This window comes from Pogoniulus pusillus, chromosome 23 (genome assembly GCF_015220805.1).
Source record: "Pogoniulus pusillus isolate bPogPus1 chromosome 23, bPogPus1.pri, whole genome shotgun sequence".
In the NCBI taxonomy this organism is placed as follows: domain Eukaryota; kingdom Metazoa; phylum Chordata; class Aves; order Piciformes; family Lybiidae; genus Pogoniulus; species Pogoniulus pusillus.
Window position 1 is genome coordinate 14,645,456 of NC_087286.1, and position 25,517 is coordinate 14,670,972.

Consider the following 25,517-nt stretch of genomic DNA (forward strand, 5'->3'; position numbering starts at 1 on the left):
CATTTCAGTGGCAATCTAAAAAGCACAGCTGTTAATACTTCCAGTAAGTGTAATTCAGAAGATACAGCTAATCACCCTCTATGCTCAGTTGCTACTCTTGTGAAGACAAAAGCTTTTGGAGTGATGCTAGCCTAAAGCCTATGCAGGTATGTCAAGTTTCCCAATAAGCTTTATGTTTTTTAACACAGCTGTTTTACTAGATGTGACTGAACAGCAGGGTCTTATCAGTCAACAAGCAGAATAAGCTGTGTTGATTGACAGCAGTGCTACAGAAAGCTCTCTGGGCAGCTGGCTGATCAGCACTGCTGCTTTACAGACTGCTGTGGCACCTGGAACCTGCAGCGGTCCATAATTCACGTTTTTAGAGAAGCTTGGTGGAAATGTCTCTGGAAAAATGGCACAGGGATTAATGGCAAAGTATTCTCATGAAAACTTGCATACAGTGATTTTAAATACATTGAAAATCTTATTTGTTCTCTCTAGTTTATTAATGGGAAATTGCTATTTTCCCCGACTTTAAACATCGCTTGATTGTGATGCTCTGCTTTAGCTGCACCATCAAACAGCAGCCATCTAAAGGTGCATCATTGACTGATAACCATAGCAGACAAGTAACATGGCCTTTACTCTAGTAGCTTGTGATGGTTTGGGTGTTCCCTGCCCCCCTACACTTGAGAAATCACCCCGGCTAGACTCAGCTGGCTCTGGAAATTGAATGAAGCTTATTATTTACAGCTAGCACAATATGCAAGCTGATAGTTACAGTATATACAGTTATAGACAGAAAGATAAAAGGTAATATAGAAACACAACTCCCCTCCCAGAAACCTGAGTCCCCAGGAGGGGCTCTCTACTGCCCCTTCACCTTCCCCCTACCCACCTCAGCCCTACCCCAGTCCCAAGGAAGAATGGAGGTTCGGCCAGGGGGTTAGGAAGCAAAGTGGATTAGCCCAAAATGGAGGGTGAGGTTAGAGAGTAAGATGCAGCTCAGCCAGCAGCCCAAGCGAGAGTGGTTATCTATGTTTTCATTTCTTGTTCCTATACATCTCAGCAAGCCTATGAGGGAAGTAGACATCACCCTTGTTTTCCTTCCACAGCCTGTAACCTAGTTCTCCTCACCAAAACATTCTAGCCTGCTTCAAACTAGCACATAGCTATAGCTCAGCTTCCATTCAACCTGTGCTTTCTGCAGCTAACAGCTGCTTTCCGTCGGCTGTGAAGCGCAACTTTGTGCTGAGCTTTCCCAGGTATACTTCAGCGCAGCTATTTTAAGGGATACATGCCCTTAAGTCTGTGGGGTTTGGGTTGGGGGTATGTGTTAGATGTTGTGCTTTAAAACTTCTAACTAGCCTGGCAGATAGCGCTGCGACGCTTGATTATGCTTGCCGTTTAGAATGAGAATGTTCTGTAGAGGCTGCAGCTGATCAGCTGAGTGCTGAGCACGGCATGACAATTCAGCAGGCTGGGGGAGGGCTGCGAGCGGCAGCGGCACCGCTTGCTGCGCGTTGCTTAATCAGCATGAAACGATTAGCAAATTCTTGCCGTCTCAGCTATAACGTCCTGCTAATAGGTTTGCTTTATTGCACAGGATAGGCAAAGAAGCCTGGCATCTTGTAGTAATTTCAAGTAGCATAACATTCCTCTTAATGAAGTTTGACAGCGTTTTCTGAACTCCCTCATGCTGTCTAACAAGGGATGCCATAAACGCATTCCTGTCTGCTAAGTGCTGGTAACTTCATTCCTGCCTTTTCCTAGTGGTAGCTTTCTTACAGGAGAGCTTTTGACGTGCTTTTCAATTCTAATGTGTTATATAAAATGGATTGCTGGCAACAAAAAGCATCTAATTAGCCCATTTTAATGTACTTTTTCATTTGTCAAAGTTTTAGATTTGTTGGAAGATTTCTGTAAAAATAAGAAAGCCCTGAACAGCCAACTTTTTGATGTAACATACAATCCACATTATCATAGAATCATAGAATCAACCAGGTTGGAAGAGACCTCCAAGATCATCCAGTCCAACCTATCACCCTGCCCTATTCAATCAACTAGACCATGGCACTAAGTGCCACATCCAGTCTTTTCTTGAAGACCCCGAGGGACGGTGCCTCCACCACCTCCCTGGGCAGCCCATTCCAATGGGAAATCACTCTCTCTGTGAAGAACTTCTTCCTAATATCCAGCCTATACCTACCCTGGCACAACTTGAGACTGTTGAAATGTAATTGGAACTGGAAGAATTGCAGCTAACCACTTCTGACCAGGTAACTACAGAAGATTAAATTGCACTGCAGTTTCTCAGAAGCCCAAACGGCCAAAGCAGCCCAGTTCACTTGGTTTGCAAGACCTCTGCTTTGTATTACAAAATGCAACTTGTTTCACCATGTGATAACACCAACTGCAAACTCTCAGGGAAGAAAAGTGGCTTGAAGTTTCCTGTCAGTGCTGCAGCTGTGGGAGCAAGCCAGGTGGAAATGGCCACAGGTCGCAGTGAAACTGCTCCTCACTGAACGTGGGATTTGCCGTCTAACTCCTGACACTTTGGTTTTGTTGGCCTTTTTTTTTTTGGCCAGTTGTACCTGTGAATTTACCAGCTTCATTTCTGAGGTCTGTGAAGTGATAATTCATAGCCAAGGAATAATGGTGTAAGCTGGCTGGGACATTTCAGTGTATTGCTTCGGGTACTACTGGCAAACTTTGTTAGGATAGAGCTGGCTTCACTGCCCTTGTGGTTGTCAGCCAGCATAGAAGTGAGTTTATCCATTGCTGAACTGCTCTGAAATGGATGTATTAATCTCACAAAGTATAGCATTGTGTGTACTCCTGTCTGATTTGCTTTGCACCTTACTGTTTTGGGTTAACCACCTCAGTGAAGAGGATGGAAGCCACTACAGGGTTGACATTTGTCACTGTCCCTGGAGGTGTTCAAGAAAAGACTGGATGAGGCACTTAGTGCCATGGTCTAGTTGACTGGATAGGAGTGGGTGCTAGGTTGGACTGGATGATCTTGGAGGTCTCTTCCAACCTGGTTGATTCTATGATTCTATTCTATGACATGACTGAGTGAATGGGGGCACGTCCTTATTTTCCTGAAATCTGAGAAGCTTCTGAGAAGATCTGTTGGAGTGTCTGAAATCAGAAGCTTGTCTAGATCCAGTGGGAGCTTCTTGTTTTATCCATGTCAGTTTTGCTACAGGTTGAAGAAAATTGCCCTCAGCCTTTTCTGGTAGTGGGGGAAAAAAACCTCACAACCTTGTCTGTCTTTACTGCTGTGTTTCTGAATGTTTTATGACTCTTTTATGGGTTGCAACTTATTTTAAGTATTGAGATACGCTGGAGGTTTGCAGATGAGAGGAAAATATAACATCTTTTCTTGCTTAAATTGATTAAAATATTCCCACCATACCTGACCCAGGTTCTTCTACTAAAAAAATTATATTAGTAATACATTAAAAAAATATTTTTGACTTTGCAAGAAGTGACTATAAGCACTCTGAACCTGTTCTTCTTAAAGAGAAATCCAAGTGGACAGACATAGCAGCCCAGCATACCTGTGTATGTCCTTTGCCTCGCTACGCTCTGCATCTCATTTGATGATAGCTGTGGCAAAAGTAGCCACTTGTCCCTTCTCACAGGTAATTAGTGATACAAGAAGAGGGACCTGCCTCAAACTCCAGCAAGGCAGGGTTAGCCTAGACATTAGGGAAAAAAAAAATCAGTGAGAGAGTGGTCAAGCATTGGAACAGGCTTCCCAGGGAGGTGGTTGAGTTGCCAGTCCTGGGTGTCTTTAAATTGGTCGCTTAGTGATATGTTCATGGTGAGCTTGGTAGAGAAGGTTTTTATGGTTGGACCTGATGATCTCAAGGGTGTTTTCTAACCTGAGTGATTCTGTGGTCAGAAAGAAAAGTAATAGTCTATCAGATGGTGAGTGGTACGCACTTTTTATGCTTATTGACACAGACTGATGAAAGACCTTTAGTACTGCCAGGACAGGTGAAAGCTTAGCTGTTAAGTGGGCAACTCACCCTAATCAGTGCAACAGCCAGCTCCATAGATGTGTTTATTTTGCAGTTACCTTGGTTTACTTGTTGCTTGAAGTAAGAGGTCTATAGTGATAGGCAATGATTTGAAACTAGGGAAGAGGAGATTTAGATTGGATGTTAGGAACAAGTTCTTTAATGTGGTAGAACAGGTTGCCCAGGGAGGTATGTAGCTGAGGCCCTGTTCCTAGGGATATTCAAGGTGAGGCTTGCCAAGGCTCTGAGCAACCTGATCTATTGGAGGATGTCCCTGCTGACTGCAGGGGAAGTTGGACTATATGACCTTTGAAGATCTCTTCCAACAAAAAACATTCTATGATAGTCTACATTCTTCAGAGACAAGCATGTAGGCTTGTAGCCTCTAGACTGTTACATAATCACAAGTACTTACAATGGCTATTAAAAATGTACTTCACCATCAGGCAGCACCTGTCTTCCAGGTGCATCAGCCATCAGTATGATGGTCTTCTCTGTGTTGGAAGGGTCAGGGTGGCAGTGAGGAAAATGTGTTATTTTACATTATTTCTATAAAAAGCATTGCTTGTGTTATATTGTATGTTAAAATAGTTTACTTGAAAATGCTAACAAAACCACTGTCTTCAAAGAGCAATTTTTTAACTCTGAGGGGAGGGCTTAAGCTACTCTTATAAGATGCAGCTAAGCCTCTTAAGAGAGTTGCCTCTTAAGTCAACCAGACACTTCAAAGGCATCTCTGACCGGCAGTGACCTGCAAACACCTAAAGGGTCTGAACAAGGGAGGATTTTTTGTTTCTTTTGTTTTGGTGGTTGTTGTTGTTGTTTTTATTAATAGTAACTATTTTGATGTCTTAAAAGGGTAGCTGTTGAGAAATTTGCCTAAGATTAGAAATATGGAAGCAATTATTGTTCTAGAGGTATAGAGCTAGTGGGGACAGTGTGTAAAATGTGGTTCTTCCAATCATGTGTTCTGGGATTGGGTAGCCAGGCAGGATACCTAGAACTAGGTTCTGGGATTGTGTAGCCAGGCAGGATACCTAGAACATAGTCCTTGTGTGTTGCTCTCTGTTTATAAATTGGGCAGCATTGGAACTCTGTTTTGATTTAATGCTTATGGAAGTTAATGTAAACAGCCACACTGACTGTTTTCTGAAGGGGCTGAATTGCCTTCAGAAATGGGATGTTGTAATCAAGGCAACCCCCCACTGGAGATCTGGTGGTGTCTTGGGAATAGTAATTGCAAATAATGAAGTGGGGGAAAGCTCTGAGAAGCAGATATGGAGGGTAGCAGCTGCTTGGGTGTTGAGGAAAGAACAGAGCCATGACAATGTATTCCTGTTGATACATCAGTGATGGAAGGCAACAGAAATGATTCTAGTATCCAATCTCACGCTACATACCAAGGTTTCTTCCTGGGCCAGTTAGCTGTGTTACTCACTGGAGTTCTCTGCCTTCGTTTAATCCCATTTCCAGTGAGTGTGCTGATACATGAGCATTGCTCATACTGCTTCAGTACTGGTGCTGTCTCACAGCTGCAGACAGTACTAAAAGCTTCTAAGCACTGCATTTGATAAGCTGGAGAAGATGCTTTGAAATCATCATTCTAACACCTCAGAAAGAAATAGTAGCATAACAAATGCTTGCAGAATTTGCTGCCACAAGCAACGTTTAGTGAAGCAGTTTTCTCACAAGCGAAATTTGCTTTTACAGCAAGGGGCAACAGCTGTAAATTGTGTGGGAGTTTTGCATTTTCTTGTCAAGTGTTTGGAATGAAATACCCTTTCTGATGGAGCACAGATTTGATGACTGCTGTGGTTTAGAATTCTTCTGTAAATTGTTCTTTTCTCTCTCTTTTTTTAATACAAAACTTAACATTTGGAAAGCAAGCATTAATGCACACACACGGTATTAGAATTGTTAACACCTCTAGCACTTCCCTTCTCTTTCAAATAGTAGAATATGACTTTTTTGTTGTTGTTCATATGAGTCATGGGGTTTTGGTAACTTGCATGGTGATTTGGTTTGATCAAGTTGCACTCCAGCTCTTTTAGGCTTGCTGAGCAATACAACTTCAGTAACTTTAGAGTAACTTGGGAATTTTATCAGGGGTGATGTTTACTTTCCCGTCTGCACTTACCATGGATGCTTGGCTTTACACTGCTTTGTGTAAGCACTGGACCCTCCAAGGCACACTTAAATGCTATGGGATCTGTACTTTTCACAATGTAGAAAAAATTGCTGTTTGTTTTGAAGTGATTTAAACTGATGGGAATTTTTCTTGACCTTTAAGCTATAATTGTACTCCCAATTTTATTTCCTAGTGGCTAGCCTGTTAGATGTTCTGGGGTACTGTAATTGTGACTGCCCAGAAGTTTTCTGTGAAGGCATTAATAATCTATCTTAAATACTTTAGCCTGTGTGAGGCAAGTGAAATGTGTGGCCTATACATTAAATTGGGTGAACCAGTCAATGGTGTGTGGCTGTTTGAGCTGATTTTCTAGCTCAGACATAGGAGAGAGGTGAACATTCCAGGGATAAGCCATATAATGGCAGCAATGGATAAATTAATATAATTTCATTGGAGCATTAAGAGCTTTATGTCTAGAAGCCAACAAGGGGAAAGCACAAGCTGTGCTTCTAGAGGGCTTTCCACTACTCCAGAAATGGTGAGATTATTCTGCTGAAATGGTTATAAAACAACTAAAGAGCCTGTAGTGCTCTTGTGATTCTTGCTGTTCTAAGAACCAGCTGCTCTTGGCACATTACAGGACAGTTTTCCACTGGACATAGCATATGGAATTTTTCTGCTGTTTTCTTAGTGTACTATTTTAGGTTTTATAGACAATAATCACTGAGACACATCACAAATGATTCCCAATGACTTACTCTTCACAGATCTGCATTCCCATGTGTACTGTGGGTTCCCCAGAGGTCAAGAATTGACAGCAGTTAAAGTGCAGAATAAACTTAGTGTTTTTACTAGTACTGTTGAAAGCATCCTTATTACAGGACTGACTTAGTACCACTTGCATGAAGGTGGTAATGTGATTTATGGGAAGACTGGGACTCTCTAGAAAGGCTTCTAGTGATAGGATGAAGTGCAATGGTTTGAAACTGGAGCAGGGGAGATTTAGATTGGATGTAGCTTGTTACATTGAGAGTGGTGAAACACTGGAACAGGCTGCCCAGGGGTGAGGTTGAGGCCCCATCCCTGGCAACATTCAACATCAGCCTCAGTGTGCCCTGAGGAGTCTGATCTAGTTGGAGGTGTCCCTGCTGACTGCAGTGGGGGTGGACAAGATGACCTTTGAGAGTCCCTTCCAACCCCAAGGCATTCTGTGAATTTCTGAAATCGGTTACAGATAGAACATGAAGTCTGTGAAAAGTTCCCAGTGTGTTACATGGTAAAGTGGACAGGGTGGAACAGCAGGGAAGGAAATTGACTGACCATTTGCAATGTGCTCACTCTTTCCCAGTTGGGGTAAGCTTGCTGTGTAAGCATGCATGAAGTGTTTCATGCGGTGTTTAAATTTTCTACTATAGGAAAAGCAGCTTTGTCTATAGCCTGGGACAAAAGCTTTTTTATGGAAGGGAGAAGCTAGATTGTGCAAGTGGTGATACTAAACACTGTCATCTTTGTGCATGTTTGACAAGGGATCCCATTGTAAGGGCCTGTTTCCGTTTGTTAAATACTTGACATCACTGTTGCAGTCCTTCGATCGGTTTTGTGCTTTCTTTTGTTGCTAGAAACTTCTACGCTGATAGGGAACTGTTTTGCTCACTGATGTGCTCATGAGCATGCAGAAATGCAGATGGGCAATCTGTAGAGCATGGAGGGGAAAGGTTCTTCCATCGGTTTCATGTGAATGGTGACTTAGGATGGGTGTTCTGGGAGTCTTCTCTCTGGTACTCGGGAAACAGCCAACTGTAGCAGGTCCTGTGTCCCAGAGTCCTGCTGCTGCAGCTGCTTCCCACTGCTGGTCCTAAGCTGTTCCTTGTGCATGTGGTAGGAAGCACTTCTTGGCTTCCTGCTGCAGGCTTTTTGCAGTAAGATTTGTAGAGACATTGTTTTGTTGAGTATGAAAATAAATAAATATCACTGTTGGTTGATGAGAAGCTCAACCATGAGTAGACAGTGTGCTCATGCAGCTCAGAATACAACCATGTCTTGGGCTGCGACAGGAGGAGTATGGGCATCAGGGTAAGAGAGCTGATTGTGCCCCTTGACTCTGCTCTTGTGAGACTCCACCTTGAATACTGTGTCCAGGTCTGGTGACTCCATCCTAAGAAGGACACAGAGCTGTTGGAGTGAGTCTAGAGGAGGGCCACAAAGATGATCTGAGGGCTGGTGTACCTCTGCTGTGAGGATAGGCTGTGAGGGAGCTGGGGGTGTTCAGCCTGGAGAAGACTCTGAGAGGGACCTCATAGCTGCCTTCCAATACCTGAAGGGAGCCTAAAGGAAAGCTAGAGAGGGATTTTTTTGTAAGCATATCTAGTGACAGGACAAGAGGGAATGGTTTGAAGCTGAGTGCAGGGTTAGACTGGATCTTGAAGAAGTTCTCCAGTATAAGGGTGGTGAGAGTCTGGAATATGCTGCCTAGGATGGATGAGGCCTTTGGGCAGCCAAGTCTGTATGAGATGCCCATGGGCATGGGGGTTGGAGTAATGATCTCTGAGATCCCTTCCAGCCTGAGCCATTCTGTGATTCTTTTGGGATACCAAGAAAGGGAGAATGTAGTTTTAGAGGCTTTTTGCTGTGCATTGCAGCATCACCAGACAGACGTTTATACTTTCAGCAAATTTGGGAATGATTTTCTTTCTAGTGTGTGTTATGGGACAGCTAAAGCAGAAGGGGACTTAAATGGCTGCAACAGCACAAGTACATTCTGGCAGGACATAGTGTCCTGTGTCCTGAGACTCTTTGTTTCATAATCTAGTTTCATAAACGAAAATATTAATAGATGTATTTATATTAAAATGAATTCTATGTAAGTAGCTCCAGAAATAGAACAGAGTAATAACTCAGCCTGTAATTCAGTGTAAGTAAAATCCAAACCCGACCAAACCACAGAATTAGTGAAAGTAAATCAGATGCTTATTTTACTGTACTCAACCTGGTAGAAAGTTGTTGACTAACCACTAAAAAAAAAAAAAGAAGAAAATATTTTGATTGTATCTGCCTAGTTACTCACTGGGACATTTAAACCATTTAGCTGTTGAATAGCCTTTGTTAGTCAAATAGATGTGAATAGTTTGAATTATGCATTACTTTGCAGTGCCGTTTTTCTCATGTCACTTCATAAAGACAAATCAACTGAACATGAGAACTTCAAAGCAGTTAATAGTGCTTGCATACTGCAGCTTGTTTGAAATTTATGGCCAGCTATTATCGGGATTATAATACTCACTGTCATGTTTTGGACTTAGAGTGAGTTACCCTGTCGAAAAGGTTGGTGCATTAATAATTGTTTGGCTAGTTAAATTAGTTGGCTATCTTATCTTCTAAATTAGTAAAGGAACTGCTGAAAAATCTCCTTCGTGGTTTTTTGGCTATCGCAGTAAACTTACAATCTGTCTGAATATGGCAGTAGAAAGTAGGGTCCAGAAGATGTTTGTGAAATCCTAAGCCAAGAGCAGAAAGAGGAAGGAGATGAGCTAATTATTCCAGCTGAAGCTGTCACTTCGTGAGAATGAAACTGTAGAGTGTTTGAGATTTCTTTTGTATTCTTGCTGTTGAATAAAGCTGGTGGTGAGGTCAGGCCTTCCTAAAAGGACAGTGGCAATTCTTTGGCAGGAAGCTCAGTTGTTGAGGGGGCTGAGATGCTTCGTTCCCTGTCTCAGGATGCTGTGGGATGTGCCTGTTGGACTTCCTCCAGCTTGCTGATGCAAGGAGCCAGTATTCCCTTGTTCTCCATCAGTGTAGTGCTATTCCTTTGCATGAGTGTGGGTAATCTGTTGCTTGTAACTTCATAAAGAAGATTAAGATTTCCCCCCCCCCCCCCATTTTTTTCCTTGATTTTTAACAATTAGTTTCAGCAGTTTGAATGCTGCTACTGAAATGGAAGCTCTCAAGTTCCTAAGACAAAGAAAAGCTGCAAACAGGCCCAACAGCTACAGCAATTTGTTTGTAAAGGAGGGAGGGAAAATCACTTGTGGCAGATCATGTTTTGTAGGCTGGCATTGCAGCTTTCTTTAAGCAGTTATGCCCTAGAAGTTGTTGTATTGAATTTCGGTTCTGTAAAAGGAAAAAAGATAATTGCCACTTCCAAAGACACTTTGTTTTCTGTCTTTTAGTATGCTGTAATATGCTCTCAGTGCAAGAAAATAAACGAAACCCATTTTGAAGTGGTGGATAGGGAAGAGATCTGTAGTTCTTGTTTCTCCCAGAACTGCAGTCTTGCCCCGTTGGGGTGCACTAAACCTTTTTGTACGTTTGCTTTAATTTTGAATGCTTAAAGGAATAGTGCAGTCTGAAAAACAAAACAAAAAGGCAACTCCCCACCTCATTTCTCTAAGGGACCACTGAAATGTAAGGGATCCTTTGAGAAGCTAATACACACTTTGGTAGTGAGCAAGTACCTGGTGAAGTATAGCCAGTTTGCTTTTCATTGCAGTGGGTTGAAGGGCTGAGAGGCCTGATAGCATATCTGCAGCCTTTGTTGAAAATGTTGGCTGTTCATTCATGAATGATTAACACGTTGTTTTATTTAAAAGCACGTATCTGCTTCCTGCTGTGCTAGCCTAAAAACTTCTGCTCTGCCAAAGCTCTGTGTACTGGCCCTGTTTGAAGAGGGCTGCTTGGTGAACCTGGAAGCGAAACTGCCTGCATGAAACTCTTGTCTGTTTGCAGGGATTTAGTGCAGGCAAACTTTTCTGTGAGACAGGACTTAAATGCAGCAGATTTCTAAAGCATTACAGTGCAGGACATAACTGGGCTTGGGGCGGGGGGAGCTCCTTCTAGTCATAAAGTTACCATAGTGCTTCTTGGGCAGCACCGTTTTCATTCTGCTTTTTACCATCATAGAAGCATTTATCATTTTTCTCCCTTTTATTCACTTTTTAAAGCAAGACTTCTTCAGTGTTCTCAGCGGGAGACGCCAAAAGTCTGAAATCCATATTAAATAGCAACTTAATGTTGAAATGTTTTGAGTCTAAGGCATTTTGTGTGCGTGCATGGGCACGCTGAAGGACGCGTTCTTGCGATGCTGATAGCGAGAAGACAAGGAGTCTCTTTCCACTGATACAGCTCTGTGTTTATGAGCATTATGAAGCTCAGGAGTGAAGTTCTAGCTGGAAGTCCTCATGTACATACAGAAACTGTTTAGTGTCTAGCATACATCTAAGTTTCCCTTAATCGTGTGTTGGGGAAAGCAGCCATGGAAGTGGTCAGGAACTGTTTTGATTCTAGGTAATGCTAGATCTGTTTGCATGGATTCATTGGGAATGAGTTTGGTAAATGAAAGAAAAGCAAATTAGTATGCATGGGGATTGAAAAGTAATTATTAAAGGGTTTTGCAGAACACCATTTAACTCGAAATGCTCATCTGAAATGAAGGGGTTGGGAGCTCTGCAGGGACATCTAGTGGGACCTGCCCCTGCAGCACTCCCCACGCTGGGCGGGGGAGAGGACAGACCTGCCTGCCAACAGCCATGGAGAAAGTACACTGAAATTCATTTCCACCAAAACTGAGCTTTCTGAAAGCTGTTTTTTTTTTTTTCTCATCAGTACCTGAGAAAGCCTTCACAAAGTTAGCCTTGATAAGGTGGAGTGCTGTTGAAGCGACTGTTGTTGTAGGCACACCAGGGTACCTCGCCGCATGGCTCAAGGTATGAGGAAGTATTACTGTGTGCTACGTGGTTATTTAAAGCAGTTCCTGATAACAGAATCGTGTCCCTCAAAGATGCGATTGTGAGCTGAGCTGCGTGTTGTAATTAGGCTGATGGGTTTGCAGTTGTTTTCTGCTTTGCTGGAAGCAGCAGCTTACAGGTGCCTTGCAAAAATCTTGCAGTTTGCCCCCAGAAGTATCTGTTGGAAGAGGGGGAAAGTGTCTGAAGGCTTAGCTGGCAGGAGAGGTAGCTCTGTTGTTTGGTTTGGGGACAAAAATTCTGGAGATCTCTTGAAAACCAGAAATTGGTATATTGAATTTGGCAGTACTGAGCATTCAGAAGAAAACTCCTCATTGCACTTTCTCATCACATTACTGTTTTAAACCTAACTAGTATGCTGCCTAACTTATGTTGCAGTGTGTTGGCTGTGAGCTTCAGGTACTGCCTTAGCACATACATGCCCTGCAGCTTCATCAGGAATTGTTCTGCTTATAATGTTGAAGCTGTGGAAAACTTAAGTGTGAAACTTATGAGCCATATTCACAGATTGCACTGGGTTGGAAGAGACCCTCAAAGGTCATGTTGCCCACTCCTCCTGCATTCAACAAGGACATCACCAACTAGATCAGGCTGCCCAGGGCCACATCGGTGATCTTGAATATCTCCAAGGATCGGACCCCAACCACATCTCTGGATATCCTGTCACAGGATTTTGCCACTCTCATTATAGTAAAGACCTTCCTCCTTACACCAGGCATTCTGTATCCTAGGTTTTCTGTTTGGAAAAAACCTTTTGTCAATACACAGAGCTGTTCTTTTAATAATGGCACTGTATTATCTTAATGCAAACAAAAAAGCAACTGGTGAAATGCAGGTCAGACAGCAAAGCCTTCGTGCTGCCTGGAGTGGAGCAGCAATTTCAGGAGGATGCAAATGTTGTGTAAGCTTACTGGCCTCCTGCCACTGCAGCCAGGATGCTTGATGCTTTTGCCACTTCCTTGAAATAGAGGAAGATCTTGAAGATTCGTGTCTTCCCTCCTGTGCAGGTGAATGCTCTTGATGCAAATGACAAGCCTGGTGGTTTAGTGGCAGGACAATTTACGTGAGAAATGAAGCTCTGTGGGCCCATTGGGAAATGAATGCAGAGACTGCACTCTCCAGTGAGCAGACCTCAAGGTTACTCTCTCAGCATCCCAGGGAATTGAGGTTCATCCCCAAAGACCATGGCGTGATGCTTTGCTCATGGTAGTGCTCTCAGAGCATCTCTACCAAAGGCAGCTGCTTGTGCCCTCATTCAGAAATGAGGGTGTGGACTGCAGGGAGAATGTAATTTAGGCACTAGGAAAATAGTCTTATGCTGTTCACCAAATTTTGTACCAGATTGTTGTTGCATGGTGGTGTGGTTGTTTTTGTGTGTGTGTGTGTTTTGTTATTTTTTTTCCTTTCCTTTGAATTAGAGGAGGATACTAATTGGTTTAGGCAGCCTGATTTTGCCAGTGCTGGAATTTCTCCCTCCCCTTCTTGTGGTTTGTCTTAAACATTCCGTACTTGCTCTATCTAGTAAGCTCTGTTTTCTCTTTAAAAGATACACAAAACAGGTCCGTGCCTGTTTTAATCTCATTAAGTTCCTCTCTAGCTGTTTCCCCTTTTGGTTGTGGATATTGCCATATTTGGCTCTAGCTGTGGTGCACTTGGTTGATATCAGATTGTGTGGCATGATGTGCTGTCATGACTGAGCAAACCTTGATAATTTATGATTAGATGTGGCCTAGATTAGCATCTTGGGATTTTAGTGTTTAAAAGTACATTATAAAAGATCCTTTGTGTAAGGCAATATGTTATTTTTTTTTCCTGTGAAAGATGCAAGAAGAGGCACAAGGACTTGCCTTCAGCAAAGCTTCTGAATTAAAATGAAGCAGGGGGAGGGGGCAGTATAAATAATACAGTTCCTTCCTTTCGAGTGCCTACATGTGTCCTGAGATACAGAGATGGCAGTGCATTACCAGGAAACCTTCTGGCTTAATAACAAACTGCTGTCACAGTCTCATAATCACAGCTCTTGTGAGAACAGATGCTCTTACGCTCTGCATGGTGTGTTTTATTTCTGTTGTACTTTAGAAGTTGAACATCTGAAAGTGTGGTTTTTCCTCCTCAGCACTTTAATGGCTTCTTTGAAAGTATTCCATGGTTTCAGGAAGCATTGGGGGCTTTTAACCATGCTTTCTGTTTGGCCTTCATGTTAGCAAACCGTTTATTAATGAGGACTTGTCATTAGTAGTTTGCTTTCCTGTGGATGTTTGTTGTTCTACTTGTGTGCATGTATACAAATGAAATTGGCTGGGTAAGAGTATCCTCTGGTTTCTAAGAGAAAGGGAATGGTAATCAGAACACCTGGTGATATGGCCCAGAATGTTTTTTGACTAAGCATCTGTTGGGAAGGGTGTACAGGTGAACCATCCAGGTGTACACCAGAGTTTCTTAGTCCCAGCCTCCAACTGAGGTGTTTGTTCAGACCTTGCTGAGCAAAGCCCTGCTTTACATTCACCACCATCCTGGGCAATGGTTGGACTCGGTGATCTTAGAGGTCTTTTCCAGCTGAAACAACTCTTTGATTCTGTGTGTTAGGAGTGAGTGGGAAAGTTTAGGGAACTGTCTTTGCCTGTCAAGTGGCATCTCAGAAATGCTACATTTTTATCTTGAGGAAGATCCTATTATTTACAGTTCCTGAGCAATGCTTGAACTGTAAAGCTGAAGTTTTTCAACAAGACAAGCATATAATCATTCTGATGATGATTCTGTTGTATTTCAGATCCACTGTAAGGCATAATTATCAGCTGTCACCTGGGAAAAGCTGAAAAACTGTGTTACTATTAAATAAATACAACTTGTGACATCTACCTTATAGTTACCAATTTAAGGTTTTCATGCTCCAGCATCTTGTGGCTGTCCTTAGCGCTTTTGTACTTTACACCAAGAAGAAGGGGAGTTTGTTGGTTTGTATGCCTGCTGTAATATATTCTGAATTGCAAGAGAGCATTCTGACAGTCATTTGCTCTTTAACAATACATTTCTTCTCTCAATAGCCAACTACTCCACCAAGCCAAGGGAGGCCCGATTCACCAGTTTATGCTAATTTACGAGAACTGAAAATATCTCAGTCTGCACTTCCACCACTACCTACAAGTGCTCCGGTCCAAATAAATGGGGAATGGGAAACCCATAAAGATACTACAGGACGCTGTTATTACTACAACAGAGGATCACAGGAACGAACCTGGAAACCTCCACGGTGGGCCCGAGATGCAAGCATTAATAAAGGGGATTCCCAGAGCCATGCAGATCATGAGGTAGTTCCTTCTGAGATCACCAGCAATGAGATTGTGATGCACGTGAATGCTGTTTTGCTATGGAATTTGGTGTTGCTGAGTTTCCAGGTGTCAAGGTCTTCACTTGTCTTTTTTTTGGTTGTATGTCCTGGTATGAAGCAGTGAACAGTTTAACTCTTCAATCACTTTTGGGTACAAGAGTGGTTTGTGAGCTGTGTGCTGGTAGATAGGCTATTAGGAACAATTTTTTTCACTGAAAGGGTTGTCAGGCATTGGAACAGGCTGTCCAGGGCACTGATTGAATTTCCAGTGCTGGAGGTGTTTAAAAGAGATGTAGATGTGGTGCACCTGGCAATGTTTGTTTAGTGGTTGGGCTTGATGATCTTAAAGATCTTTTCCAACCTAAACAGTGTTCTGATTCTCTGAAATTTTCTTGCCACAGGCGAGTGGCTGTAACAGGTAAACTGGCAAAATGTTAGTGGCTGTCACTTTGGTATCCCTGAGGATGGTCTGTTAATCTCTCATTGTCTGGAGAAGACTCTTTCATCTGTATCAAGTGATTGCTTTTTTGAGTGGTAACTCTTCTTGTAGTAAGTGTTAATTGTTTTTTCATTTTCATCATTCCTCCTTCTCATACTTCCAACAATTATTCCTTGCTCCCCATTTGCAAATGGCCTCTCTGTTTCTTGCTCATGCCCCTCTGTACCACAACTTCACTGCATGGCTGCACGTTCAGAATGCCTGCTTTTATGTATGTGTTTATTTTACTGCTCAAAATTCACCCCAGTTCTTTTGCTTGTGATGCTTGAGATATTACAGATTTGCCTTCAGATAGTTTTATCTATGAAGTTTCCAGTCTTTGTAAGACCAATGCATGTTTTGCTTAATTTTTAACTAGATAATAAGTTCATACTTCCCAGTAGCATGAGTTCCTTGAGTAATTTGTGTCCTTTCTGACTGGGTTATCAAAGTGTGTGTCTAGGGAGATCTATTTTGCAAGGTCATATTGGTTTGCTTTCCAGCAGTTATGTGTTCAGTTTGAAGCTGCTTTTGTTTTCCCCCGCTCCTTTCCCTTCCCCTTTCTTTTCTGTTCTGCATTTGCAAGTGTATTTCATGCTTCACTCTTTCTGTTCAGCTTTTGGTTATGACCTCTGAGTACTTAAACCAAAGTAGTTAGATTAAAGGTTGAGATGTGAGCCTAAGCTATAGTAAAATATAGGACATTACAAATTTTGTCTGTGAAGATTCAGAGCAAATATGTCTCAATAATTAGTAGAAACAAATTTAATACAAGCATCACAAGCTGGCTTTTACACAGCACAGTGGTTTGAGTTATCTACATTCCCTTTGGTTTCAGTAATGGAAGAGCACCTGCAGGAAGGGTAAATGCTAGTTGTGTACCTGCTGAGAAGGAACTCGTATCATAGTAGGTAGCAGGATGGCAAGGTGATGTGAAAATAAGATCTGTGACTCATGTGTCCTAGTATCTAACATATTAGAGCACAGAATAGCTTATAATTGCTCTTGGAACTTTATAGCTGGGAAAGTGAATGTTAATGGATCATTAAGAAGGGGCAAAATTGTACTTAAGTGGCCAAAGGAGTTGGTAACAGGTGATGGCACCAAAGAAAAGAGTTGCAAGTTATGGCAGTTATTTGGATGGGGTGGGGGGAAGCAGTGAAGTCCTGTCACTGGAGCCTTTAGGAAAGTGGGTTAGATTTTTGGAATTACAGACAAAATTCAGCAGAGGTTGTGACTTGTTAATGTGTTTGAGGAAGGAGTGCTTAAGAGGAGAAGTCTGTCAGGTAGTGATTTAGTTAAGGTGGGCTGTAAGAGGAATGAGATGTCACCGTATCAGAGAGAGGGGACAAGGAATGGCTTGGCTTGATAAAACTTTGCAACAACTCAGCAATTTTGTTTAGGCCTGCAAATGTAGGTTAAGATGAGTGTTATTATAGAGACACCTTACAGATTAACAATCACCTGACAGAACAGCAGGAGTTTTCACTTTCACGTCTCCTGTGTATTTCATGTGTGTGCAGTGTTTCCCCTGTATCAAGAATTGCTTGAAGAGGCAAATACAAATGCTTGGTGCTACTTGGTCGTAGTTCCTGTTAGTCATAATAATGATAGTAATAAAGTGGTCCAAAGTCTACTACTTTGAGCATTAAGTGATAATGCACTTAATATTTAACCATTAAAGCACAATGCAAACTTATGTTTATATAGAGTCCAATATAAAAGAAACATCATGTAAACCCATATGAATACAGTACAGCTGTTCTGAAAAGCAGTGGTTCAGATGAGGCCAATAGCACTCCTAGCACTCCTCAGTCTTAATTCTTCAAGTGTGAAAATGAGACTGAAGGCTTTTTTTACACCACCCCCTCCCACAGTGGTTAGAAATTACTCTTCAGGATTTCAAGTTGCCTCAGGTGCACGAGAGACAGCTGTGTTGACATGCTCACATTCTGCAGGCTGTAGAGGACCCTTGCATGGGTTTTTTCGTGTTACTTTATTAGTCAGCTGGAGATTTCATATAGGTTTTGCTGTCCTTGATAAACTGGCTCAGGTCAGTGTGGGGAGTTTGTGTCACACAAGTGGTAAGCTGCTTGGAAAGGTAACCCCTGTCCAATAACCATTTGGAAATGACACTAAACATGTAGTCTCTAAAACCTCTGGCCTTTAGAACTGGTGAGTTTCTCATTCATGGATATTTTTGGGTAAGATTTAACATTTTTTTAGGAGAAATAGTTTTCTAGTTAAAAAAGGAAACTCTGCCTTTGTCCTGCTTTTCACATTTTCCTGAAAGCCCTTATCCTTGTGTTACTGAACCTTCATCAATATCTAACTGTCATTAATTTCTGAAGAGTAGGATGTGTTCCCTCTAAAGCATTATACCTTCTAGCCAAGGATCCAAGGTAGCATGACATGGAATCTGGTCTGAATTCCTCAGGAAACTGGCATTGTGGCATGGAACGCATCTTTGAGTACAGTGCATTAGCAAGGAAGGAGGGAGCGGAAATTGTTTGGTGTGTATGGCAAAGTTTTTCTTTTACCACATCAAACTTACATACCAGTTCACTTCTGCCTTGAGAAAGTAATCTAGCTGTGCCTGTACTCCTTGTCACAGGCAGCAGAGCTGGAAGGAGAAGAGCAGAAATCCCAAATATTTCAGGCTGTGTTGCATGAGTCCTGTGAAGTGCTGGGACCTGCAGAGGTGCAGCTTGGAGTTGCAAGTTGTTCTTGTGTGTTCAGAGATTATTTTGGGAAGGGAAGAGAAGGCTTTAGGTAAGAAAGTTGGGATGCTCCCAGAAAACAAAGGCAGCAAGTCTTCCAAGTTTTTTGAGGTAATGTGGATTGCTGAAGCTAACTTTTCTTTATCATTCAGTGAGGTGAATTTGTGGGAATAAAATGTAGATCAGCAAAAAAAAAAAAAAGGAGGTAAAATTGAAGTAACTGAAATCTGGTGTAGTAGAACTTTAAAAAATGGTACTAGTGTAAAGCAGTTGTTCTGAAAATACTTAGAATTGTCTAGAAGGTCTCAGATATTTCTAGACTGTAAAAATGCATCTCTGATGTAAACTATGAAAATGTGAACTCCCTGCCTTTATTACCACTCTATTTCTAGCCAAATAATCTTTGATCTTTCAGATTTTAAAGCTCTTTCATTCTTAAAACTGCCTTGTATGTTTCTGACTACTTATAGCACCTTTCATCAGAAGAAAACGACCACAGTTCTTGTTACAGCCAGTCAGATAGTCAGTATGGTTCTCCTCCAAAGGGTTGGTCAGAAGAGTTGGATGAACATGGTCAGACCTTATATACCAATGACTATACTAATGAAAAGGTACTTTTTCCTTCTTCTCGTCCTGTGTTCCAAGTCTCCTCTGCTGATTCACTGCTAGAAATGCAGATTTCATTTCTAGATGTGAAAAACAGTACCTCAGCAGTATCTCCTTTTGGTTTTGAAACACGCATGAAACATTGGCAACTGAAGTGGTGGGGGCTTAGGTTTCAGTTTTGGGTTTGGTTCTTTGGTTTGTATTTGTATGTTTTGGTTGGTTTTGGTGCTTGTTGGTTTGTTTTGTTTGGGTTCTTTTGTTCTTGTAGTATGTTCTTCAATGTGTAGAAAAAGTTTTTGTATTCCCTGTTTGGTATCAAATTATATTAAATGAAAGTATCATATATAATTTCCTTCATTGCAACCCTCCCCTGCCCACCCTCTTAATTACACTTCAGCAATGAACTTCATGCCAATATAATGTTTTTCTTGCTGTCTTTTTCAAAGCTGTTTTCATCTACATAAACCTTCCAGTTAGGATGGTTTCAAACTGAAAATCACTTTTAGCACTTTTATCACTAGAGATTTTCAGTAATGCTTTCAGATGGAGATAAACCTCTTAATTAAACTACAGCTATATTGGCAGATTGATCTTCTATCCTAATTATGTAATTGCTACTGAGAACTTACTCTGGGTGTTGCCTAAATCCTCCCACACGACATAAATGACAATATTCAGCTATGTTTGTGAAGCAGTCCAATTTTTCTAATTGTTCATTAAATTTGAACCTTTTGTTTTCATATTTTTTGTTCCCAGAAGGAGTTCACAGAAACATTAACTCCTTTATAATACTCTAACACCACCTCTCCTCCAAGCAACGTGTGCAAATTATTTTTGTCTTGGAAAGAATTTGGTTTTATGGCAATTTTGGAATTTTATGCTGCTTATTCTTTTCTTGCTAAAGCTCTTTAGAGTGCTTATTTATGTTTTGGCAGATAGGCAATTGTCTCTTTTTTTGATTGCACTAGTATTGACAGCAAACAGTTTATTGGAAGGCAGTTTTGTGAAACCAGCTTGACCCAAGAGGTTTGCTGGGAGTGTTTCTTTGCATATTTTGGTGCAATCTTCTTGTCAAGCTTTGCTTGTGGTAATTCTTTCTTTTGTGGATAACTAGGCACAGTTGTACCTTTTTGATTTGTGGGAGTTGCTTCCAGAGGTTACAGAAATGATATTCTTAATGATTTATTTAGGAGCTCCATCTCCCATTCCTCTTGATGTTTTATAGCAGAGTTGTTCAACAACATTTGCCAGCTGCTGTTAGTTGAGCTTCTTGTAATTCTGTAATTTCGTGTATAAAAGCTTTATACAGACCTGCTGCAAAGATAGTTCCTCCTTAAACTGACACCATAATGTTGACGAATGACTGACAGCATCTCCAAACCCATCTATTTATCACAATGCCTTGTGTGATATTGCAGGACTGTGTTCTGAGGAGTTACAGAAGGAAAAGATATTAACGAGCCCAGGCTGGAAACAACATCGCTGTCACTGTAACCTTGGTTAATTAGTGGATGTTGTGCACTAGACACTTCCAAAGTGGATGGCACTTTATTAAAACCTGACTTCAAATCCCACATATCAGAGACTGCTGTGTTATGACTGTCACTCTGATTTCGTTTCCTGTCATCACATTTCTTTCTGCAGTGGCTCAAACATGCAGATGAACAAGGCAGACCATACTACTACAGCGCTGATGGTTCCCGGTCAGAATGGGAGCTACCCAAGGTGAGTGACCCAAAAAACAAGCAATTTGGGGCTCTCTACTCCTTTAGAAGTGTTCAGTGGGAGTTATTCACAACAAGAGGACTTGGTTGTTCCTTGCATTTTTGTGGAATCTCTGATTGTGAAGGGAAAAAAGAGATGTACTCATGGCCGTGGAAAATGGATGTTTGTCGCTGTTCAGGTGTCAGAGAAGATCTTGTGTCTTTGAACTGAGCAAGGCTGCAGAATAATGTATGTGATTTTGTTACGGAAAAGAAAAGCTGTGTAGGAAAAAAAAATACTGTTGTGGGTTTTTTTCACCTACAGAATGGCCCTGAAAAACTGTGTTCTATTTTCAGTACCCTCCAAAACGCTTATACAGACAGGTGTCGAAAACCCAGAAAGCTCCTCTGAAACTTGTGCATCTTTGAGGATGACACAGTTTCACCAGCAGTGTATTCTGGTATTTATTAATTTAGTAATTAAAATAGGCATTTGTAGGCAGAGCTCTAGAGATGTTTGGTATTCTGAGGATGCACCTAATGATACTGCTTAATTCTTACTTTGACTTTGGAGAGTTACAGGACAGTTGTTATAACATATTGAAAGCTCTTGATGAGTGGTAGGAGAAAACCATAGACTTCAGCAATGTAACTCTTGCTTAGATGGTAATGGAGTTACTAGGTAAAAAGAACCCTACTCTTGGTCATTTCTTTCTACAGAGTCACAATATGTTAGAGGTTGGAAAGGACCTCCAGAGATTGAGTCCAACCCCCTTGCAAAGCAGGACCACTTAGGGCAGGTGACAGAGCAATGTGTCCAGGGAGGTTTTGAAGATCTCTTGAGGAGTCTCCACAGCCTCTCTGGGCAGCTTGCTCCAGGGCTCCATCACCCACACAGCAAAGAAGCTTTTTCTTACGTTGAGATGGAATTTCCAGTGATTGAGTTTATGTCCATTGCCCCTTGTCCTGTCACTGGGTATTGTTGAAAAGAGAATGGCTTTACCTTTCTGACAGCCACCTGTCAGATATTTGTAGACATTGATAAGGTCCTCTCTCGGCCTTCTCTCCTCCGGACTAAACAAACTCAGGTCCTTTAAGAGAGATGCTCCAGTCCCTTAACCATCCTTGCAGCAGTAGTTCCCCGTCCCTCTTGAACTGTGGAGCCCAGACATGGTGTAACTTGGGCTGAGCAGTGTATTCACTTCAAATACTGCTTTCCCAAATCTGTTGTGGAGTGATGGAATACTGTGGTCATGTAGTGCAGTTAAAGCAGACAAAAAGAAAAGAATCTTTTTTGTTAGACAGTTTGAAATAATCTGGGATTCTTTAGAACTAAAGATCATCTGGAGTTTGTGGGGATAGCACATTAGCTGACCTAGTACTGTAGCTTTGGCAGTCTTCACAGCTATAGCACGAGCTGCAAATGTGAACATGCTCAGGAATAACACTTGCAGAATTTCTGTACGTGTGTGAAGAACTGTAAGGTTCTGTGTTGCGGGGGGGAGGACGGTTACAAAACAAATTACTTTAGACAGTCTTATGGGAAGCCCTCCAGTCATGTATATTTAAATGACATCTAGCAATAGCTGAATGCCTCTGGCTTCAAGTGGAGTCTCAGATGGAGTGGCTTTGACAACTGCTGAAAAGTCTATTAAGGCTTATGATGAGTGTGACCCAGCTTTGTGCAGAGGAAGAGTAGAACATAGTGAAATATTCTTTAGAATGGGTAACAGTATTTAACCCTCATTTGTGCTACATCTTGTTAAAGACTTGGAGTTTGCTCCTATGTCTGTGTGTTCTGCTGCAATCTAATAAAAATTAGAGTTTAATGGTGTCTTGGATCTTCAGAATGCATTTCTAGGCTGATATCAGGCATGACAGCATGATACTTGGCCAGCCTCTGGCTGAACTCTCTGCTCCAGGAGCAGGCTTTGAATGAAGTTCCACATAGTATAAGGCCCTGTAGGCAGCTCATAGTTTTGGTGTTAATATTTCCAGACTGATACTGCAGTTAAACTGTCTCTTATTAGGAGTTCCTGCAACTTTAGCTCCCCTTGCTGTACCCACAGAGGAAGCACAAGGTAGAGTAGCTTCATTTTTGGCAGTCTTAACAGACCCAGCAGTCTGTTAATGCACTGTCTGTGCACTGGGAATGCTGAGTATTTGCTCAGGGACCTCAACTCTTCTTCAAAGATCAGCATTCTTAGTAATCCAGAGGGTTAGAAGGTGAAGCAATGGATGTCCAAAGCCACAGAGTGCACAACGTAGGTTACCCCATGGTATTTTTCAGTCGCCTGTACATTTGAATAGAGCTGCTTGTCTCAGTGGTGTTCTGCATAGGTTCAGTTCCTTCTGTGCAGCTGACGCCTCCAACTGCTGCCACCCACATGTCCTGTGACAGAGAATGAGGAATCTTCTTGCCCTACAGAAAGAAAGAGAATGAGGTCCTTCAGAATGCAAAAATGACTCTCTTTGTTTATTTAGGTTTAAGGAAAATCTCTTATTGATTTAGTTGATAAAAAAAGCAAGTTCTGTAATGTTGGTGTGATACCTGTTGGAGCAGCAAAAAGGATAACTCAAAGCCAAGGAGAGTAGTAGCACAGAAGGGTGGCTTTGTTCTGGGGCAACATTTAATATTTTCTGGGTTTGTGTTGGTTTTGGTTTTGTTTTTTTCCAAAAAGGCTTTGTTTTCAGACAGTCTGTGGGGAGGACAACTGCAAAAATATGATAGACTATATAATGTGCTAAAGGGTACTAGCATGTTAGAACTTTTTAAGTGCTGCTTTTGCTATCTCTGACTCAAGAAGGGAGAGGAAAATGCTTAACTTAGTAAAGACCCAAACTTTAGCTTTTACTTCCCACTCTTTTTCCCTCAGTTCCTTTCATCTGGCTGAGGATATTGTTAACCCTAAGGAAGAATAATCCTCTTCTTTTTCTTAAAGCTGTGTTCTGTGTCATCTCCATAAGAATGGGGACAACTGCTCCGAGTAACTCAGAGGTGTTAATATATTTCAATCACAGTGAGGCTAGGACAGAGCCTTGAGCCATGCCATGTATTGGGTTAAAATTAAATACAAGTCAGTCAGCTGAGAGAATCAGAACATTTTAGAACAGGGCAAAGAAGGCTTTTAAGTAGTAGGTGAAGGCACTGAGCAAAGTCAACAATGAAAATAACCCTGTGTGATCTAAATTTCCATCACTGGTGTCCTTACCCTACACCAAGAGTTGCTATGACAGAACTTTGTGTTTCTTGGTGTGTGCAGCACTTTGCTTGTGTCCTTCCTTCCTGATGGGAGATGCTCTCAGTGGAATGGGCAACAATCTGAGGTGATGTGCCAGAGGGGTTAATGCAATGAGAAGAGTTTGAATATGTGCAGGCTTTTCAAGAGCAGTGTGTGCACACCTGGAGTCGTGTGCTACATTATCACAAGCTTCACAATTAAGAGAATAACATCACACCCCAAGATGATGTTATTAAGGCCCATGGCACAGCAAGGATTGTCCTACCAGACAATGTGTAATCTTGAATGGGTCAATTTGATTGCATTGGACAACCCTTGCCTGATCTGTCTTCAAGTTTAGGTACAGAAAATCTGCTTAGAGTTACATAAAACCAAAATGTTGTGTGAGGGAAGGGGAGCCTGTACTAAGAGTAAAATAGAGTTGTTTATTGTTGCTGATAAGCAGGGGGAAATATTTTAAGTACCTGTAGGAGAGGCAACAGCTCTGCAGGTAGTGGTCCTATAGAGAGTCAGGAAGTGAACCAGACCTGAAACTGTTCTGCAGGGCTCTTTAAACTGAGAAGATTGAGTGGTGGCAAACCAAGGAGTAGCAGAGGTGGTGTTATCTGAGCTGGTTTGGCTGCTTCTCTGTGGCCAATGGGCTCTACCGGCTCTGGAGGATGGCTGGTTCAGTTGGAAGATGCAGAGTCTGGTCTCACTGTGATTTTCTTTGGACAGCACAGATCAATCCATTTATTTTAAAAGTGGAGGCTTGTCTGGAGCCCAGAAGTGCACATCCTGGGGACCCACTCACTCCCTCCTAGTGTGTTACACTATTTGTAATGAATCAAGCCAAGCCCACATGAACACCTGAGTGAAAAGTGTTTACCTGATGAGGCAAATATGTCCAAGGTTCTCTTTAAAGACTTGTCAGTTTATTAACACTACTTGTAACACCAGTGCAAGTTATTTAAGCTGCTAAGATGCATACAACATTGTGTTCCTGAGGTGTTATCAGTGCCTTCTTAATGAGCTCCATATATTGTTGCTTGTGCTGTTAAGATAGGAGTGGTTTGTCTTCTTTGCTTGACTCTGATTTTCCTCACAGTTTGAATTTTCTCTTCTCTAGTATAATGCTTCACCACAGCAGCAGAGAGATATAATAAAGAGTCGAAGCCTGGACAGGAGGCTACAAGAACCAATAATTTTAACCAAATGGAGGCACAGCACAATTGTGTTGGACACCAATGATAAGGTAGGAACAAATTAAACAGCATGCTGGGGTGACAGCTGTTTCTGATGTGTGGAGTGTTTAGTCTAACAGAAACGAGTGCATGAATTTCTGAGCTCTCATTTCCCTAATACTCTATCACTGTGTAACATCCAGCGAAACCAAGGACTGCTTGATAAGATGACTGCTGTTACTTTGTGTGTAGCAGCTCTTTCCTTACAGTCCTTGAAGTATTTTAACTAGTATTAGTTCAGTTTGGTGTGTACAGCCTCTTTGATGACAGTTGGGGATCTCCCAATTCAGTTTAGGCTATGGAGGGTAGTTAGGGTTTGAATTTGAGAGTTGTGGATG

The 25,517-nt window shown here is 41.8% G+C and overlaps 1 protein-coding gene across 5 annotated transcripts in view; it reads left to right on the plus strand.

Moving 5' to 3' along the window:
• Positions 1–25,517, plus strand: part of ARHGAP12 (Rho GTPase activating protein 12) — a 75,185-nt gene that overhangs the window by 20,410 nt on the left and 29,258 nt on the right. For 3 of the 5 annotated variants that reach the window (XM_064162629.1, XM_064162630.1, XM_064162633.1), the window contains 4 exons: positions 14,924–15,187; positions 18,876–19,016; positions 20,656–20,736; positions 25,065–25,190. In XM_064162629.1, coding sequence (XP_064018699.1) covers positions 14,924–15,187; positions 18,876–19,016; positions 20,656–20,736; positions 25,065–25,190 — 612 coding nt within the window. The remainder of the gene's footprint in view (positions 1–14,923; positions 15,188–18,875; positions 19,017–20,655; positions 20,737–25,064; positions 25,191–25,517) is intronic. The other 2 variants (XM_064162631.1, XM_064162632.1) reach the window with 2 other exon arrangements.